A 22,334-nucleotide genomic window follows, 5' to 3' on the forward strand; every position below is an offset into this window, starting at 1 on the left:
CTTCACCTTTCCTGAGAATGTACCTGGTCATCTGTCATGGAGAAATTACTTCACCTTTCCTGAGAATGTACCTGGTCATCTGTCAGGGAGAAATTACTTCACCTTCCCAGCAACCCCTGGGTTATAAATCCGGTGCTTGTGCTATTGAGCTTCAAGTGGGCAGACTGCCTTTATGAAGTAAACGGTGTTACTCTGTTTCACAAATTGTCTGTTTTATATATTAGACATAATATTTTTATTCTTGTATAACTCTAGAATAAATTTCTGTTAAAGATTATAAAGCTATATCTTATGTAATATTGTTATAATAGAAAATGTTCTGTTACAAAAAAATTATGCTGCTATTTTAAGAATGGCAATCATTTTGTGCATGCGTCATTCGCTTTTAAGGCAATATTAACTACCATATTTTTTTCATTCAAGCATTTTGGAAGTATTCTTTTTCAAAATTCAAAGCAGATATGAACTTTTAAGATTTCAGCAGAAACATTTAGGACCTGGTGTATTTGTTATTGTTTGGGAAGAGTTACAGCCCTTTATCATGATGTTATATTTAAAGTCCTGTAATAAAATGGTAGAGGAATTGTCATAGAACATGGTCTTTTCTGACAATGGTAAAGTTATGGCCATGATGGCATATAATGATGTTTAGTATAATGGTTACAGTATTGTCTTAGGGATAGAATTTTGACCCTTTAGTTATAGTGATAGAATTATGGTCCTGTAGTGATGAATTTAAATTTTGTTCAATAATGTTGATCTATTTTTTCCGGTTATTTGGTATATTAAATCAATTTAATTGGCACCAACTTGACAATAGATATTATTATTATTAAATCAGCATTTCATACTGGCACTATGAATATTCAAAACTAAGAATGGTAAGTCTTTCTTAAGTCCGCATTGATTCCATCAAGTTATTAAGACTAATTTAATTTTATTAATGTTGACTATGAAACACTAGCCTGTACTTAATGAAGTGGTAGAGTTATGGCCCTTTAATCTAGGGGAGGAATTTTAAGTATTAATTTTGCAATTTGTTCAGATTTTTGATCTTGTAGAATGTAGCTTTGATTTTTTTGAGGTTTTCAGTATTTTTACAAATTGCCAGGAAAATTCATAATGATTTATAATTTGCCCAGGATAACCATTTATTTTGAAGATTAGAATGGACATTTGAATTGGTCAAGCTATTTCAGACTGTCAAATTAAAGGCCATTTAAAGCCACAGGTGTTTAAGGTATATATTGCTAAAACCTGTTGTACTTTATCACTGTTATAAACTGAATGAAAAACTACCATTTACTATTTGAATACACTCTTATACTTATAATTGCCATAAAATAGAAAAAATAACAAAAATTCCTATTATTGTGACAAGGTTATTATTTTGATGTAAGCCGTTTTGCTTGACACTGCATACATTTAGAATAGCTCGTACAATAGCTCAGCATATGTTGTGAATACCTTGCACTGATTTATTCTGTTTTTTCAATGGTTTAAAGTGGCAACAAGATTTTTGTCACATCACGTAAATAAATTGAAAGAAGAAAAAAATCTATTTAAAGAGTTTCGGGAGTTTGCTCACACATACCGTAAACATTTTAATATTTGTTTATGAAAAGAAAAGTTTGTGTTTACTATTGTATGTTTAAACCAGTAGTACTAAAGTGACGGATACTGTGACCTTATTTTTTTTACGCTATTTTTACGATTGGAAAATCGGTTGGAATTTTGGACAATAGTTAAAACTCAAGCTGTTGCAGATTTTTATCGCGGGGTATCCTTTGATGATTATTGATAAACGTATCATCAGCATTGTGCAAAGTGTTAATTACTCGCTATCAAATTTGCTGAAAAAAAAACAAAACTATTAATCTTTACGGATAGTATCTCGTTTTAAATTGCACTCGTCACTGACTTGTATTTCTTTTTTGGAGCTAAAGCTGAAGCTCAATTTATTTGTGATTAAGTGATGCATATAGGCTTGTGTTTAAATTGATTAGTTCAACTGTTTTCTGTTTTGTACATTTGTGAAGAAGATTTAATATTCAGGGACAGTGACTTTGGAGGTTTTTCTTACACAATTTTATAAACATATCTAGTATATCAAGACGGTATAGTAGTATTCTGCACGCTTGTGCATCTGAAATATTTTCTTTAAACTACTTATTTTGTACACGTATCCACAACCGCAACTTCCCAAATGTCTGTTGCATACGGTGATCTCTCTGAGTACCTGAAGTCACGGCCTATACTGCTAGCTAATTTACCCCAGGTAGGAACTTTGTTTTTCATCTTTTAAATTAATTACCTGATCATTAACAGTTTTCATATTTCAGTGTATATTGTAATTTGCTTCCTTGTAGTGACATACATATAATCTGTATACTCCTAATTGATTATACAGCTTACTATGTGTTCCTATAATTAATTGTTAAACAAATATATTATTGACAGGCACCTAGCCTACTTTGGGAAAATTTGCATTGTAAAATTTGCTAATTGGGGAAACTATTTGGTACCAGTCCTATTGTATTTTGAATTGTGTTCCAACCAATGCAAATATCATTAACAGCATAAAAATACATTAAAAGTGTGGACATATAAGTCTGAGATCAGTAAATTTGCCAGCTTTCAGTTTCTTTCAGATTTTTTTTAATGATTGGGAAAGATAAGCATATTTGCCTGTGTGAATGGGTCTGGTAATTTGACTTGGGTTAGACACTAGGAAAAAGCACGGTTGAAAGATAATGCTTCATAATAATGTATGTAAATGTTTGATCTATTTGTTCCATTTTCAATATATTGTTATATGAGAGTTGGTTTAGAGTTTGCTAATCAGCACAGGGGTTGTGGATTTGAATCTTGTAGGGATTCATGATCATGAAGTATTTATATAGGGGCGCTGAGCATCAGACAACAAGTTTGATACCCTCAAGTGGCGTGATCACTTGCACATGAGATAGATCTAAGGTTCCAGAGGTTCCATGGTTTCCAATGTGCTGTGTTTCATGAGTCCAGGGTTAAAAATATTGTCAGGGCAAACAACACTGCTGTTGTTTACTACTGGTTTTACTGCAACCACGCAGCCCAACCACTCAGAATATAAGTGCAGCCCAACCACTCAGCCCGACCACTCAGAATATAAGTGCAGCCCAACCACTCAGCCCGACCACTCAGAATATAAATGCACTGGTTTTTTTACATTAGATGCATTGGGCAACCACTCCAAATACAGGTGTATCGGGTTTTACAGTAACCCTCTCTAATCTAAATATTGCAACAAACTTGTTGCCCAGAGCAAAAATGATTTCAGTACTCTAATATAATATGGGTAATAATATCCCTATATGGATGATAACAATTATTAACCTATATTTACCATCAAAATATTAAATGTTGTCACGAAGTTTAAGTTTTTTACACAGAAATGTTAATGTGATGCACAAATATTTTATGAAGAAAAAAATAACTACCTGAATGCTATTTTATGGTCATGTTACATACCAAAGTACCATTGACAAGATATTATAAAAAAAAGTAATTTAAATGAAAATGGAAACAGTGAAAACGGGCCTGTCAGTATGGGTTTCAAATGAAAAACTTGTTTATGGTTTGACAACAGGGGTGCAATTCAAGTATGTTATTTTGTCATTTAATACAAGTTTGATAAACAACCTGAACCGAGGTAACCATGCGATAAACTGCAGGAAAAAACACTTTACAATTTATGAACGAATATGGCCATCTGTGTACAAATTCTACAAATAAATCTTTAATTCTTTCTCTGTGACAGCTTTCAGTAGATCAGAATGCATGTTTCCTGGTGACAAAAAGGGTTCTTGTGAAAATTGCATCGGCTGTTTTCGTATTTATGCAAAATGCCAAGTTATTGTAACAGTGTGTCATTTTTTTGTGTGTGCGTTAAATTATGAAAGGGGGCGGTAGTTTATATATGGCCAAATATTTGACAGTTTTGAGTAAAATAAATTATAGGATGGTGTAAAAGTGTGCACACTTGGATGAAGAATTATATTTGTATTAGAGGTTTAAAGTTGCCATATAAGTCATTTTAAATCTTTTTTTAATTTTACATATTGTAAATGTATAAACCTTTTTATGATGTAAATATAAAAGCTTTGAAAACCTCAGAATACGATGTAACTTTCAAACGAGAAATAAAGATTTAAACTTTGTCAAATTTCCTCAAAGTAATCTAAACAAAAAGTCACATCTTATAATAGCTGTCATTTACATCTTTTTTATTTGTTTAAAGTCTTTTGTCTCTTAAAATTATGTAATATCAATCCAGAGCCAGTCATTTGCTGAAAACAATGTTGTATAAGTTACAATGCCTTAGACCATTATATCTGTTTAGACAGATTAGATTGATTGATTGAGAAGTTGGGTTTAAAGTCACGCCAACACTGTTAAGGTCATATTGTGACTTTCCAGTTACCCTGTAAGTACCTGGTGTAATCCTTGTCAACAGCTGTATATGAGACCAAAGTGAGTCCATTTTTTTACCACACTTGGTCATGCTTACAAATACTTATTTAGACCTTTAAAATCTGTTGAATTGCCATGGATGATGCTCCAGTCCATTCAAAATTTAAGGGATTTTCAATATCAAAATACATAAATTGGACTTCCAAAAGTATTAGAATCTGGACAGATGTGCAGGCTAGCCTTGCTGTATGATGGTGGCAGAGACTGGGCGGATGTGTAGGCTAGCCTGGCTGTATGATGGTGGCAAAGACTGGACAGATGTGCAGGCTAGCCTGACTGTATGATGGTGGCAAAAGACTGGGCAGATGTGCAAGCTAGCCTGGCTGTATGATGGTGGCAAAGACTGGGCAGATGTGCAGGCTAGCCTGACTGTATGATGGTGGCAAAAAGACTGGGCAGATGTGCAAGCTAGCCTGGCTGCATGATGGTGGCAAAGGCTGGGCAGATGTGCAGGTTAGCCTGGCTGTATGTAGGTGCCAAAGACTGGGCAGATGTGAAGGCTAGCCTGACTGTGTGATGGTGGCAAAAGGCTGGGCAGATGTGCAAGCTAGCCTGGCTGTATGATGGTGGCAAAGACTGGGCAGATGTGCAGGCTAGCCTGGCTGTATGATGGTGGCAAAGGTTGGGCAGATGTGCAGGCTAGCCTGACTGTGTGATGGTGGCAAAGACTGGGCAGATGTGCAAGCTAAGCCTGGCTGTATGATGGTGGCAAAGGCTGGGCAGATGTGCAGGCTAGCCTGACTGTGTGATGGTGGCAAAGACTGGGCAGATGTGCAAGCTAGCCTGGCTGTATGATGGTGGCAAAGGCTGGGCAGATGTGCAGGCTAGCCTGACTGTATGATGGTGGCAAAAGACTGGGCAGATGTGCAAGCTAGCCTGGCTGTATGATGGTGGCAAAGACTGGGCAGATGTGCAGGCAAGCCTGACTGTATGATGGTGGCAAAAGACTGGGCAAGATGTGCAAGCTAGCCTGGCTGCATGATGGTGGCAAAGGCTGGGCAGATGTGCAGGTTAACCTGGCTGTATGTAGGTGGCAAAGTATTAGAGCCTGGGCAGATGTGCAGGCTAGCCTGGCTGTATGATGGTGGCAGAGACTGGGCAGATGTGCAGGCTAGCCTTGCTGTATGATGGTAGCAGAGACTGGGCAGGTGTGCAGGCTAGTCAGTGCACGTCACTTTCATTGTGATTCATCTGACTTGAAATCTTTCTACTGTCATTCGCACTGTAGCTCTGCTCTGGTATGCACAGAAGTAATCAGTTCCTTGCAATAGTGAAAGCAACTAGTACTGGTAAACTGCTTGACAGCCTGCCTAGGAATGATGTCCTGGCTGAACTGTGCTCTTGTAAATTCAGTGGTGTAAACTACCAACATCACCACATGGTCTCCTCGTTTGAACAAATGGTCTCCACCTGGGTGAAAAGAAAGCAGCTGATGTATTACCAATAAAACATATATTCTTTTAGTAAAATGATTCCCATACATCATTGTTGCCTGTAATTAGGCAAGTATTACAAAAATATAATGTCTTAAAGATTATTTGAATATAAGTATTTTAACAAGAAAGCTTATGAAGTTACACAATATTTGCAGAAATTACTTTTTTAATGTTATTTTTAATCGCAATTTTCATGTTTTGAAAAATTAGATTTTAAGTGTTGCAAAGCATGATTGATAGCTTTAAGCATGAAATAAGAAAACTATTTAACTTTTTGAGCCAAAATAATGTTTAAATTATAGGTTTAATGCTTAAATTGAAGTTTTTATTGCAGATGTAATTTATTTATTTGTTGAAGGTTAAGTTCACTGTTAATGATTAATTTTGTACTGAGTAAAGTTAAAATGGGTGTGAAACAGTTTAATCAATGTTTATGTAGCTATTGACTGCCAAGATCTAGTTATCTCCCTTGTATCAATAAAAGTGGATATTCAGACCTATATGAATAGTATTAATTTAGTTTGGTTAATATATCAGACTGATACAAAAGTAGTTGTCATATTGTGACTTTTAAGCTTTGCTATTGGAAGAAATATGCAGGTGCCTTACTGTATTAAATGTTCTTCTCCTTTGATACCAGATAATTTACTTTCCTTGCTCTTAGTAACTTAGAGCCAACCCAAAGTATGAAATTATGACTAAATTCCAAACAATGTTTACAAATTAAAAGTCTGAATAGATTGTGGCTCCATAGATGAGTAAGATAAGATGTCTTGCATGTCAGAGATCATTTAAGTGCCCATCACCACTGTGGGTTCGAGTTGGATCAGACGCCTTGAATGTTTTCATGTGAGAGATCAATCTATCTAGCTTACAGGAGGTTGTTGGTTCTACAAAAACTTGGGTCTGGCTTGTGCCTGAAATAAATGCTTCAAAAATAAATTCAAACTTCAGTGTTAAAACCTAGCTAATCTTTAACCTGCTTGGAGCAGCAACTAATTCTACCTGTGCAGCAACCAGTTCAGACCAACGATCAGCTGGCACATCCATGCTTCCAGATCATGGCCTGCACCAGAACCACTGACACACTGTTCACTATTCAGTCAATACTTAAAAAGGATGGTTTTTGTCCAGATAGAAAAAATGAAAGTCTATTTAAGGTATTAGAATATGTTAAGACTAAAGAGTTAAAAAGTTCAGTTAGAATCAATGGCAATGGTAGTTGGACCAGAGAATAGCTAGTATAATTTTGCTTCTATATAATTTATTACTTTTCTCCTCAATAAGGACTATTAGGCTTATGGGTGCCACTTTGGGCACAGTATTTCGTTCTTTACACCTTGGTATTCCACTTGCCCCTCAATGCTATGGGTTCAAATCCCGACAGGGACTTTGGATTCTTTCATGTGAGGAAGCTATCCAGTTAGCTTACGGAACATCAGTGGTTCTACTCAGGTGCCCGTTCATGCCTGAAATAGTGCACGGAAGGGCACCTGAGGTCTTCCTCCACCAGTAAAGCTGGAACGTCGCCGAATGACCTATTCTGTGTCCGTGTGATGTAAAACCCAAACAAACACCTTGGTATCTGATAAATTTCTGTTTTCCATAAAACAAGATGATGAGATATTATAGACAATTTTGTGGGAGGTTTTAACCTGAACCAATAATGCATGTACTGCAACTTTTGTAGCTGAATCCATTAGTCCATTAGTCACTGCTATATTCAATAGGTAATTATCTTGAATTAGTGATTGCACTACTACAGCCTGAATTGATTATGTACAAAATTTGATTGGATCATTTATTTCTCTTTGATGACTTTCCATTAAACCATGGTTATTAAGTTTAACATTTGAAAGATATGATGAATTTAAATTGTTATTAAATGAAAACAGGGAAAAATGAACTGTATATGCCATGTTTATAGGACTAGGAGAGGCTGTTAGCTGGTCAGTGAAGTCTAACAAGTCACCAAATCATTGATTGCTCACATTAATCATCAAGGGATAGTTGGTCATGTCTATAGTGTATTTATAAAAGATTAAAACTAATGTAATCAATTAGCTAATATCAAAGTACATACTGGCCAAATTTTATGATAATCTGTTAAAACATTATCATGTATACAATGTTTAGATATTCAGATTGGTTACAAGTGCATGAAAGGAAAAGAAAACTGTCAACTATTCTAGTACATAAATGGTCTGTTTATCTAAAAGTAACTTGATAGACTGATACCATATATTGTCCGAATTTCACAGCACAGGAATTTTGTTTCAGTCTTGTGTAAACACTCTTGAAGATGAAATGTAAACAATATTATATGGTAGACTTGATAAAATTAATATTTTCATTTGAGATTGATGTCTCCTGTTTCATAGCCTTCTCAAGTTTTGTTTAGATTTATAAGTTTTATCAAAACAAGGAATATTACTGCTATAAATTCTATGTTTATGTGTCATTATTTAAATTTAAGTTTATAACATTCTAAATGAGCTGCGTCATGACAAAACCAACATAGTGCGTTTGCGACCAGCATGGATCCAGACCAGCCTGCGCATCCGTGCAGTCTGATCAGGATCCATGCTGTTTGCCTACAAACCCTATTACAAGTAGAGAAACTGAAAGCGAACAGCATGGATCCTGATCAGACTGCGCGGAAGCGCAGGCTGGTATGGATCCATGCTGGTCGCAAACTCACTATGTTGGTTTTGTCATGACGCGGCTCAAAAGTTGGTGTTTGCTCTCATTTTAAATAAAATTTAAATATATTCAGTTTCATGGTTTTTGTGTGAATTATAATTTATATCCCTTTTTTCCTGATTTGAATCTTAAAATCTCTCTTTTATTGTGCTTCTTAAATGAATGGTGATCATTTTAAATAAAATTGTTGAAGCACATACACCCAATCATTTCTCTTTTAATGTTGATTATTTTAAACTTTAACATCTTTATCTTATATAGCTCAGCAAAAGTTGTATATAAGGACAGTAACTCTTAGTGTTGTTTTTTTTATAATTGTCTCCCTTGTTTAATTGGACTATTGCTCTAGATTTGCAATTTCATATTTGTCTTGAGGGGAGGGGAATACTAAGAACAGTAACTAACTTTATGTACATGTATTCATATTTGTCTCCCATTAAACAAGAAAAAGTTGCAGAAGCTGTATTTACATTTTTGAAGTTGTCTCCCCCTTTTCTGATATAACAACTGGACTAACTTTTATTAATTCAACTTGAAAAAATAGTGTTGGATTCTATACAGGGGAATATGTTGTGTTCCGTATTCATTGATTACTTTATAATTTTCTTTTAGATTTACCATTTCAAGTTTGATAAAAGCACCTTATTATTGAAGTCATAGATGGGCAAAGCTATTATAAAAGTTAATAACAAATATCAAACCTGTCACCACGGATAGGTAACACATTTTGTGTTTAATTATTATTTCACCCTGGGATAATGGAATAAACCGCCTTAATCTGAAGTAACAGCTGCTGGAACAACTTTAAAAGGTTAAACATGTATATGACTCATGTATACAATAACACTGGTCAATAATTGTTATTTTCAATCTTTGATGAATAAATATCAAAGAGCCTTTTAAATATGCATTTTACGTTAAACACAGCTGACTTGACCTTACCAAATACATGCAAAGAATTTTAACACTTGCCTTGCTTATCATTAAAGCATTAAGATTTATGGATAACTGACCAGACTTTAAATCTGAGACCCAGTAAACTATGTCTGAGACAAATTAGATTGAATATGGTGAGACATAATGTTATATGAAAGTATTGGGTAGTCAGCCACCATGTCTAATATATATGAAAGTATTGGATGAAAGTATTGGGTAGTCAGCCACCATTTCTAATTTATATGAAAGTATTGGGCAGTCAGCCACCAAGCAATTTCATATTGTTGATACTAGAACAGTAACTAGGGTTTTAGTACAGTCATCATAGTCTCATTAAAGAATATTGAGAAGATAATTTGAGTAGTTTTCTATATCACACTGATAACTTTATTAATCAATGAAAAAATGTTATTATATACACAATAGGGGATCTGAACTTATAATTTTTAAGATTTACTCGTGTAAGTAGCCACCAAAGTCATATGAATTTATAAAAGTATAGACAAATCAAAGCACCACAAGTCTATTTTATGAAATAACTGGGTAATCTAAAACCACCAAGTCTAATAATTAAATTTAAAGTTACGTTGACTCAGTATCAGTACACAGTCATAATTTTATTTTGAAAGTACTGTAATATCAATGATCCAATCTGATTTATATTGAAAGGTATTTTGGTTAGTCAGTCACCAACTCTGATTTATATGAAAGAACTTTATAGTCATCCACAAAGTCTAATTTATTTGAAAGTACTGTGTAGTCAGCCACCAAGTCTGATTTATATGAAAGAACTTGGTAGTCAGCCACCAAGTCTAATTTATTTGAAAGTACTTGGTAGTCAGCCACCAAGTCTAATTTATTTGAAAGTACTGTGTAGTCAGCCACCAAGTCTAAGTTATATGAAAGTACTGTTTTATGTTTATGTATTTTTTTTTCTATTTTCATGTGCTGTTCACTGGTATGTTGCCACATTAGGTAAGTCATATTTTTATAATGTAATTTTACATGTAATTGACAATGCTTTTAATTGTGCTGTAAGGTGTTTTGTCAATCAGATGACACAGTATTTATTTTTTGTTATATTAGTTTATTTATGGCTGGCCATTGGAAGGAAGTTTATTTATAGCTGGCCATTGGACACCCACATCAGCAACTTCATATTGATCAGGGTGGATATTACCCATTATTATACCCTTGGAAAGCTTACCTGGAACATTTGTTTTGTTGCATTGTTTTGTCTCACAAAGAGGCAGTATATGCCAAGTTTTCATTAGCATAATAGATAGCTAGTTAATTTTATTTACATTTCTTATTAATTTATTTTCTAGTCTGAAAAATTTTCATATCTTTGCATTAACCTGCATCTTTATTGATTTTGTTTAACTGATTGGCCCAGCTTTTAAATTGGAACAGTCCATAAAATTCAATGTTAAATTACAAAAGCGGACCTACTAAGAGTATGGAACTTGGTATTAAGATAGCATAAATATGCAGGCTAGCCTGGCACTTATACTATTGGCAAATGCTAATTACTTGATTGATCTACAGGTTATGGATAAATGACTCAATGATTTAAAACTAGAATGGAGGTCAATATGAAACTTTGGTCAATTTTGATTAGTTAATTCATTGACAGTTTTGAAAAATTTTCTGATGAATTTTATTAAATTTCAATTACACAGGTTCAATTTAAAAACTTGTCCCCCAATTCTAAACATTATTTTGAAATGTGGCTACCACAACTTGGAAAATGCTTTTCCAAGCCTTAATTTAACTCAGTCTGTCATTTTGTTACAAATTACCTCCCTTTATGAATCTGTTATACCGGTATATATGAGCATAAGCAATGATTGGTGTAATCTCTTTTTTTCACTTCTTTATGCTCTTTACAAAATCCGAGTAAACTTGTCTATAATATAAAAGTGAAAAATGATAGTACTTTAACAGTATTTACCCTAATATGGTCAATTTGATAGTCTGCCCCTTAAGGGTGTATTATTGCAAAGGTGACTGGGTGTAATTAGGGTCATTGACCACCAAATTTTATGATGGCTATTAATTTTATGGCTTTTGGATCATTCACCTTGTTATTTATGAAATAGTATATATATATTTATTCTGTGTCTTAGTCTAGCTTGCACATATCTTTATAGAAGGTAATTTATCTGTTTTAAACAAAGGAATTGTGATATCAACCTTTTTTTCTTTTACATTTTCTTATAAACTGCATTACATTTTGCAGTTCTATTTTCCAAAACATCAACAGTTTACCATTGTTTTTTAAGGGATGTCAGTCACTAAGTACTTTTTCTCATTAGAAATGCCATTATGAATTTCTGTTACAAAATTATTATTTTCAAAGTGATTATAAAGACTGTACTTCATGATGTTCTTGTAGAGTTGCCTCCCTTGGTCCTACATGTATGTGAAAATAATGCGCAAATGGATGCCAGAATAGCTGAAATATTATCACATCATATTACAACAGTAACAAAGTCACTTAAAACCCAACAAACCAAAAAAAGGACTTGTAATTTATATAAAACCTCAAAGTTAGTAGGTTATTTTATGACTAAATACACTGTGAATTACATCCCTTTATTGAAAACAAATATCTCTGAAATGTAGCTTTTAATTTTTGTTATAGGAGTCTTCCTTTTTACTAAGAAAAAGCAGTATGTTTTCAGACAAAGCTGAGCTCAGCTGATAATTTTGTTTGATTATTGTTTTCTTGGCATTAGATGATTATTTAGTGTCTAACAGATGATATTGATAAGTTGATGCCTGGGATCTGTATAATATGTTAGAAGCTACATCATTCTCCTATCAATATATTTCATATTGGCATTCAAAAACAAAAATAACAATAAGGTATATGTAATGTCTGCAAGAGGTCTTTGATGAGATGATGATGTTGTTATATATACATGTAAAATTGTTCAGTGTTACATTTGATATGTTTTTTGGGGAAATAATATCAAAAGTACGGTTTTCTTACCAAGTGACAAAGTTCAAGCTTATTACAAGAATTTTTTAAAACATATGTCTTGAGTGTTTTACTTAGTTATGGCCCTTGAATCACAAAAGGAAAATTTTAAGTTATAGCCTTCAGATTACCAAAGGTTTCTTCAGATAATGGTTGTTTATTTACAAATTTGAACTGTTTTATTGAGTCATGTCTCTTGTTTTATCAAAGTCTTTTTGTGGTTATGGCCCATGAATAGCTGAACGATTTTTTGAGTAAAAATTATGAAAGTTTTAAAATTACTGCCTTAAAAATTTGCATGATCAATGGCTAAGAAATACATCTGGCCCTTGTATGACAAAATACATACAATATTACAGTTACCCATTCACTAACATTTGTCATTGGTGAGAGATTTTGGGAAATGTAATTATACCAATAAAGCAATTCATAACAGAATAAGCTTTTTTTCCTTAGTCATGTTATGTAATCTCAAAATGAAATAGAAGTAAAATATTTTTTGTGAATATATTATTCACTGTGATACAATCGATACTCCAATATATATTTGATGTATATTCGTAGGTCAATAAGGTACACCCTACTCTAATGAACTTATTAGTCACTAATTTAATTTAGTCAATTTCAAAGTGTTTGACTGAAAAAATTGTGAGCTATAAAAATTTATTGCCCATTTTATTGCCTTATGTAATATAAAGTAAGTTTAATTGCTAGGCTTTACCAGCAGTAAGCATTTGGCAACCACTTGCAAATTAATTTACTAAGTTGTTTTATTATACTGTGTCTTGAACAATTTATATTGGAAGTCTATTATCAGTGTAAGCCTTTGCCAGTATATTTAGCCAGTTTAAGTCAATGTGATAAAGTAATTGGTTTATTATTTCACTGTTTTTTTTGTTACCAATACAATTGGTGAATACAGTTAAACCTGTGTTGTATAGGTACAGGTGTTTGTTGTCTCTATAAATACCCTTATAACCCTGCACAATTCTTCTTCTACTGTGTTACTGTAAATTGGATGATTAGGCCACATAGTAAACTTTTATGGTATACACACTGTAATATTTATGTATTTGAATAATACATATTTATAGGATGAAAAAATGCATATAAATCTGTATTTATAACATAAACATAGATGGACTCGTGTTTTATTCTTAATAAAATGACATTTACTCTTCATTCTATCAAACAAATGCAAAAAGAGAAAAAGGAAAATAAGAAATGAATTGCGTTAACGCTTGACACATTTGATCGTAGTTAACTTATCACAAGATATTTACTAATTATTTAGTCCTGAAAATCCTTTCACTTTTTGAACAGATTTATACATTTAAACATATTTGGTCTTTGTTTGTAAAATATTTTTTATATATTTTTGATGTATAATTTTGGTTGTATTATGGATAATCAAAAACAAAATGGTATTCATCTTCAATTTTACCATAATTACAAATTTGACATGTTTTGATCCCTATCAGTATGAGTATCTTCCAGTGTACTACAGGAATGCAATCATAAATCATACCTTTGTAATTACAGCTAATCATTGTACTAATATTTTGCACATTAATTGTTACATACAAGTAATTTGTACTTTTTGGCTCTGAATAATATTCAGGGAATGGTATTTGAAGAGTTTCTCAAATCAATAGATAACAATGGATATATCCAAAATGGAGCAGAATGTGCAGACATATTTATTATTTCTAAATGGTTTAAAAATAATCTTGACATTCTGAAATTTATTTTATAACAACCAATATGACATGTTCATTAATTTTATTTCAATCAATTTAATCAAACAGATTTTTCTTGAGTTTGATTTTTTTTTAAATTACCTCTAGGCATGTAGCATTAAAGTTACATTGTATTTGAGACATAATTTTTTGCATCAATTTATAAATGAAAGCATTTGACTTTGAACCACTCTTAAGTCTGTTGCCTGTAACTAACTAATTACTGTTGTCATGGTTCAGAATTGTTTAAGCGCTGCCTGGTTAGCTCAATTGGTAGAGCTTAGAACTGTGAATTTGGTAACCTTGGTTTAAATCCCAGAGGGTTAGGGGTGTCATCGATTCAATCGATATCGGTGTATCAACGATCTTTGTTATCCGATTCGATATTGATTCCATTTTTTAAATATCGGATATCGAATGCACATATATTTCTAGCTAAAGATACTTCAGCTAACAGGTTTTATAGAACTGATACACCTGTTTACTGTCGGAAACGTCAAAATAAAAGCGACATATAAAGTTATGGAAGCCAGAAACATTTTTTTTCTAAAATGAAAACGGAAATCAATGCCAAAGTTACCTCCCAGTGTCTCTATCGAATGCTGCCTAATTTCGTTGTAATCTCACACGTCTGCTAAGTGGATGGCAAGACCCCTCAATTCAGATTTTAAAAAGGGAAAATGCCAAGAAAAATTTGTCAGTGTTTCTTTGTAAAAATTATGATTACAAAATGTTTACAAAACTTTAATAATAAATCAGGTTCTAAACACTATAATTTGCCAATTAAACCCAGCTTAATTGGAACGGCAAGGACGGGATTTAGCATGATAAGTAACTACGTAATAGCAACAACAACAACTAAAGTAAAATGGAAAAGGCTTTAAACTTTATAGTTACTAGTCATTAGTTTTCATTAATAGCTATATGATTAAAAAAGAAACAAATTGTTCAGTTTTCATAGTTTATCTCTAAATATAACTGCTTTGTCAGTGACCTTAGGAAACATTTAAAAAGACTTGAAAGCTAAAATTTAGCCTGGAAATCGATATATCGCTGTATCGCCGATAATTCATTACCGATATATCGATACAAAAATCCTCGATGACACCTCTACAGAGTGCAGGTCAAAACCCTGCTATGGTCATTTGCACTGTACCTCTGCTCTGGCATGTACAGAAGTACCTAGCTGTGTCTTGTGAAAGTGAAGGTATCAATAACTGGTAAGCTGCTTTTGCAGAATGCCCAGCAATGGTGTGGTCGCTGAACTGTGCTCTGGTGAATTCAATATGGCTTACTGCTTTGATCTTTGTGTAAACTGCAAACACCTACCCCAGAACTGTTCATTAGGGGAGAAAAAGTAAGCAGTCAAAATGCTCAGTCAGTAGAGTTGCAGAGCAGTATTCTTAGGGTTGTATGTTCAAATCCTGGTCAGACTGCACATTTTTGTCACCCTGTGACGCTGAGGAAACATGTTCAATCCCCTGGTTGAGAGACTGCAACAGTATACCTACCAGGCCACTGGTATCCTTGCAGTTACATATCATGCAGTCAGTTGCTTTAGTGATGATAGCTTTTTGTAAGATCAGGTTGTAAAATTCACTTTGAATTTTATTTTGTTTATATGATAGGAAAAAAGGGCATTTGAGAATGGGGGTTTTCTGTCAGAAGTGCAGGGATGAAGGGAAGCAAGATGCTCTTTAATTCTTGCTCTATGTGGACTTCTAATTAGATGGAAAATTTTCTGATGAATGTCAGGGTTAATTGAACATTGGTATGATCCCCATAATAACATTGATATCTTAACAGAATTTGGTGCTGATTAGCTTATTTGAATTGCTTGTAGATAAAACAGGAAAACTGTGTAACATCTATACTGTTATGTGTACAGATAAAGCAGTTTTCATATGATTTTGAGTTAGGATATCTTTATCATTTAGTTAGTCAAGTTACGTTTGATAGTGTAATGTAATTTAGGAGAAATAAGGGGGCGTTTTACTTTGTGTCATTTTTGGGAAGAAATTTGTATCATAACACGGCTGTTTGTTGTTGTTGTAGATTCAAAATCGAAGGTTTTATAATAAGGAGTTATTTATTTGTTAGTTTAAATTGTTCTTTTTGTAAGCATTTTGTTGATTTTTTGTTGTTTTGGATTAAATAGTTTTTTTCTTCCAAGGTAGATTTTATTACAGTAACACAGGTAAAAGTGTCATTTTGGATGTCGGAATATGTCACATTAAGCACTGGTGTTAAAAAGAAAAACCTTCATAATTTTCACTGTGGGATTGATGACCTACTTCTTCAAACAGATACAGCATTTTATTTTATTTTTATTTGAGTACACACAATATTTTTATTGTATTTTTGGACACTTTGGTTGCAATTTATAGTTAACCACCAGAAACAGGTGTGTTTACCAACCATATGACGGTGTTATATTTTTATGTCCATTTTTGTTATATTTTATGTTACATCAATGTATTTTTATTGTTCAGATAAAAACATATGATATTTATTTGGCAACTGCATCAGCAACCCCAAACTTTTATATACACTATATATAAAGTGATTCAGCCGCAGTAAAACTCTAGTACTTCACTTCAAATATTATGCATTCCATGTAGTAAATATTTATTTCATACCGATAAAACACATACAACAAACATCTGATTTCACAATTTCAGCTATATTGAAAAAATATACGGAAATAAAGGAAATACGGTTTGTGTTGGGAAAGATAAAACTTGAACGTTTTTCAAGTGACTAATTCCGGTTAATACTTGTAAAATATTGTTGTATCCTTCCTGAGCGAGGACGATTAAGTGGTGATACAGGATCATAGACATATTTTATACTTATAGTCATAATAACAACAACAACAACACTGGATTACTATATAGTTTACCCGGATCAGGTACGTTATCTATTCTTAGAATTATAGCTGTTGTATATGTATACATGTATATTATGGCTATTCTACAATACACATATATTATAGATTTCTGTTGTAAGATGAAGGCTATTTATTAAATGTATTACGTCAACTGGTGTCACATCAACAGATGTATTATATAAGGGTTTTTGATACATTATGACGTACAGATTTACTACATGTATACATAATATATACATATTTCTCTATAACTGGCACATACATGAACATCTTTAAGTTTATATCATACATTAGGTGTTTTCAAAAAAATAGGCTGTACCTAATGAAATGAAATTTACAGGGTGAGAGTTTGGTGTGAAATGGTTGTAACTTTATATGATACAAAGATGGAGATACCACTGAGCCCTTAAAATGGTGTCACTAAGTCCTCCAAATTCAAATGTTGTGCACTTAGCCCGCCAAATTAATATTTGTCTCAGTTTTAAACTTTTGTATACATGTATGGTGTATCATATAATCTATTTTATTTTGGATAACAATTTTAAGAAATGAAACATTTTTGGCAACACGCAGTGGGATGTTGTTGTTTTTTGTTGACTGTTCCAAAACAGTCTCATTTTTACTTGTATTGAGCCAAACAAAATCTTCAAATTCTGTCAGTTGTCATGGTTTCCAAACTAAGTTAAGAAATTTGTTAAATTCTGTTAATGTTTTGATGTCAAACAATGATAGTTTGTTACCTAGGCAACCAAGCTTTCTGTTATTATGTCAGTCACTTGCCCTCTTATAGATTCAACTAAATTATATATGGCCCCTTTGGTCAAGTCGTTTGTTTGAATTGTAATAAGGCTGTGAACTTCTCATCCCCTTTATAAGTAACCTATGTATATAGGTTCAAATCCTTCCTGTTTAGTTATTTCATGTAATGGAAATAAGGAAGTTTTTTAATGAGTTAGATTAGATAATTATTGATTTAGATTAATCGCTCTTTCTTACAATAGTCCAAATGTTTTTAAAGGTTCAGCATCTACAAAAAATCTTGTTATGACATTGAAGTCAGCCACAGCAACTGTTTGGTGTCATTATAGCATACTAGCTGGGGTGGTGTAACTGCTGAAGGGTTTACAGTCACAGTGTTGAAGTCCATTGAGCTGTTGAATCTTTGTATTGGAAAACAATTCAAGATTGGAGTAAATCAAGAACATTTCTTGTGCTATAAATAAAAAAATGTAACAAGTGGTTTAGTTCCCATGATAATGAAATGTTGTTTATTTGAGAAAGGAAAACAGCAGTTCTCAAGGGAGGTAATTAGAAACTCATTCCCAAGGGAGGTTATCAAGAGACTGGTGTCAGATATGATAAACAATGCTGACATTAGACCTAATTGACTCTCTCAGAGTTGCAGTGATTTAATGATTTTATTTAATTGCTTAATAGTGCCAACAATATAGGTACTTACCAGCCTGGGCAACCAACTAGCTTTCTCTCTATTGTTCTTATTTTAAATTTTCATACCTTATTCCCTCAAATTAAACAACAATTGAACTTAACAAGTAAATCAAGAGAAGGAGAGAACACACCTCAAACATCAGGATGGTTTGTAACTGGTTTATTCTAGGATCAACCGGTTTCGGTCTTTCAAGACCTTCATCAGGACAATTCTTGTGAAAATGTGAAGTAGGACAAATGTATTGTATTATTTTATTTTGTATGGAGGTTTATCAGGAATATTGTCAAATATGATAAAATTGGCTGACACCAGACCTGATAAAGCAAGTGGTTGAGGCACTGTCTAATTAAGACCTGGGAAAAAGGGAGGCATGTGTCACAATTAATAAGAGAGTAAGACGTAAAGATAAGATTAATGAGACTGTGTCTGAACATAAGACTTTTTAATTAATTTGTGAAGGCAATTAAATTTTGTTATTTGTTTTTGTGGGGTCTTATTTGAATGTACTCTGTATTTGTTTTAGGATATTCATACTATAATAGTAACTTTTGATTTAAATTTACTAATTGTTTTGTTCCTGTTTTCCTCCTGAAATTTATTATCTGTTTGATCAAAATACTTGCTGTTTGTAAACAATTTAACAACAAAATTTTGTCATGACTTTGTGAATTCTCTGGTCATTAGGATTATAAGAAAAGATAAACTTTGAAAAGATAAACTTGGTCATTTCTTTAAATAATTATTGGGGGAGGGGGGGGGGGGGGGGGTGCCAATAACTCATTGCTGGGGATTTTAGTGAGATTACTGATCAAAATAAAACCCCTGAAAGTAGCCTTAGGGTCACATGATTAATATTACCAGACTTGTAAGCAGGTCTGATTATCTTATTTGATATTTGTTTTTTCTTGTAAATATTACTGCTTTGTAATATGGCATAATTCTAAATGTCAGCTTGATACCTTAGACAGGGACACAGAATCAAGAGTTGATTAAAAAGAAAATTATCAAACAATACAAAAGGTATGAAATGATTGTTGAAGATAAATAAATGCTGACTCCCACTGAAAAAGTAATCATGTCTTATTGTGGGCCGAGAGAGCTAGTTTCTTAATTCTATGCATAATGGCAGTGATTCATTATTTCTTTATGGCTTGGCCCCCACAATATGTTACATTTTCTTATGCAAATAATTAAACGTCAAGGCTTAAAAATCAATTTGTATATTGTTTGTGTTTTTGTTGTCATTGTTCATTTGAACAAGATGTACATAATACAAAAGGTTTGAAATGGCTTGTGGTTTGCATAATGTGTCTTATGTGCAACTTTTAATTGCAGTATAGACACAAATTTTCTATCTCAATAGAAAACTGCAAACTTTGAATACAGTCCTACCTGTACTGAAGTCACCAATCCTCGGAGAAGACCATGCAGCAAATTAGGGCCAACAGTTTAATTTACTTTTTGACAAAATTATTACAAAAGAGTAAGACTTGGTTTGGTAGACCACCTGTATATAGGTCATTTTAGTACTTCTACAAATTCTGGTCTAACATCTACAGAAAGATCTGATTGTACAGGTAGGCATGTGATTATAGCACCCTGGAGAACTTTTGACTTCATTCAACTAGCTGGTTGCCTTCCTCAAAAAAAAAGACTATCCCAAGATTCAAACACAAAGTAATATTTTGGGGCAAATGATTGTAAAACAGTGACCATAAACACCTTGCCAAATTTTAATGTCTTCTAATGATTATATATTGATGTTTTGATATTGTGATTTAGGTTTCCTTTCAGTTCTTTACATTTTTCTTGCAAAGACAGTCTTTGGACAACAGACTTGAACAGATGTATTTCAGGAGTGGTGTCATGCAATTTTCTGAAATTGATTTTTTCCTAATGGAAAGTGAAAATTATTGATACGGCAGACTGTAATGAATGAAAGATTTTGTTGTATTTTTCGTACCAGTGGTCCAGATTTGACTGTATTTTAGGGAAGAGAAGCATAGACAAGGATAGATTCTCATTACAACAGGTCCTTCCTTGTATGTAATTGATTTTTTCCAGCAGAGATGGCAAACATAAAAAACTTCTTATTTCACTATAAAGACTATCTTGATAAAACTTTATTGAACGGGGGAATAAAATGCTGAGAAAAGGAGCAATCCCAGGATCGTGCATTTATTTTCTTTTGATTTTGATTAATTCTAATACAAAATAATTTTGACAACTCTATATCCCCCATGTAATGTATTTTTTCGTGACTTCTAAATATTCATTCCTATTGGATCTTCTGTTTTTGCAGTTATTTCCTTTGGGATTTTGAATATACATTCTGTCAGTCTCAGGACTTAATGGAGCCAAGACATTACTTACAGCTTTAATATTATTCTTGAAAAAGAACAGGATCTTTCAATCAAAAAGCAATATGCCTTGAAACAAGCATTTTAAATCCAACTTGCTTTAAATACTACATTTTGTACATATCTATTTCAAAGCAATTGCATTCAGGACTACCTCAAATGGCATTGTTTGATAATCTACAGTTCCTATATTTGAGACTGCCTATTGTTCATGGACCTAAATGCCCTGCCACAAATCTGAACAAGCCCATTATTAATGGACCAGATGCCTTTAGCTTCCTTGAATTTGAGAATAAACTTAATGATGTGACTTGAATTTATGATTGCCCATTGTTAATGGACCTTATGCATTGCCTTGAATTTGAGATTGCCTATTGTTAATGGATCTCATGCACTGCCTTGAATTGCCCATTGTTAATGGACCTAATGCACTGCCTTGAATTTGAGATTGCCCATTGTTCATGGACCTCATGTCCTGCCTTGCAATTTGCCCAATTTGTTCATGAACCTCATGCACTGCCTTGAATTTGAGATTGCCCATTGTTCATGGATCTCATGCACTACCGCTCATTGTTTAATAATGTAAGAGATTTCATAGAGTCTGGACAACTCAGATTGATCATGAAGTGGTTGTTTAGGAAAGTCATTATGTTTGCTGAAATGCTTTAGACAGTTTATACACTTTTGTGTCTATTGCTTCAAATGCTAGAGATAATTGTTGTCTATTATTTATGAAGCATTTTATTAAAACTAAAGTGTTCCACTTACAACAATCTCCAGTAAATTCTATCTCTAATATTTCTAAAAAAAAATTTCAGTCTACCATGCCTTAAGACAATTTATTGCATCTCAATAAGAATAAAGTATTAATATCTATAGTCATCAAAGTACAGTTTCGTTACCTCAAGGATAACTGTATTTCTGTTATAATTCTGATTTAATTCTTTAAATGTTTAGAATCACAGCTCCAGCTGTTAAGACAATAGTTTCTATATTTTCTATCATCACTTAAGCTGCCAAAACTTTTGCTTCGGTATCAAAGAATTACCAGGTGTGAGAGCTTCCAAGAAAAAAAATCCTGCTGCCTATTGGCACTCTAGGTAGCATCTTATTATGACAATGTTTGTATCAATAATGCCAACAACATCAATTTTTGCCCATAAATCTCTCATTAAAAATAATGATGGTGTTCACATACAACTTACAGTAACGTTTGCACTTCTCACTGGTGTGTTTGATTAATTCAAAGCACTCGTGAACTTTTCATGAACAAGTTCCGGAAAATGAGCAATGGTGGTGGCAGATTTGACAAATTCTTTTAA

The 22,334-nt window shown here is 33.0% G+C and overlaps 1 protein-coding gene across 5 annotated transcripts in view; it reads left to right on the top strand.

Annotated features, from left to right (window-relative positions):
• The window catches only part of LOC132759567 (RNA-binding motif, single-stranded-interacting protein 1-like), a 148,932-nt gene that overhangs the window by 26,229 nt on the left and 100,369 nt on the right, over nt 1-22,334 (top strand). The window contains exons 1-2 of one of the 5 annotated variants that reach the window (XM_060751373.1): nt 16,275-16,381; nt 16,994-17,223. The exons of 2 other annotated variants lie outside the window; for them this stretch is intronic. Coding sequence is in view for 1 of the 3 variants with exons in the window: in XM_060751361.1 (XP_060607344.1) it covers nt 2,207-2,278 (72 nt within the window). In the remaining 2 variants the exon portion in view is untranslated. Of the gene's footprint in view, nt 1-2,088; nt 2,279-16,274; nt 16,382-16,966; nt 17,224-22,334 lie in introns of those variants that run through there. 2 more of the 5 variants (XM_060751361.1, XM_060751372.1) reach the window with 2 other exon arrangements.

The sequence above is a fragment of the Ruditapes philippinarum genome, unplaced genomic scaffold, assembly GCF_026571515.1.
Source record: "Ruditapes philippinarum isolate M1 unplaced genomic scaffold, ASM2657151v2 ctg846_1_1_1_1, whole genome shotgun sequence".
Lineage (NCBI taxonomy): Eukaryota > Metazoa > Mollusca > Bivalvia > Venerida > Veneridae > Ruditapes > Ruditapes philippinarum.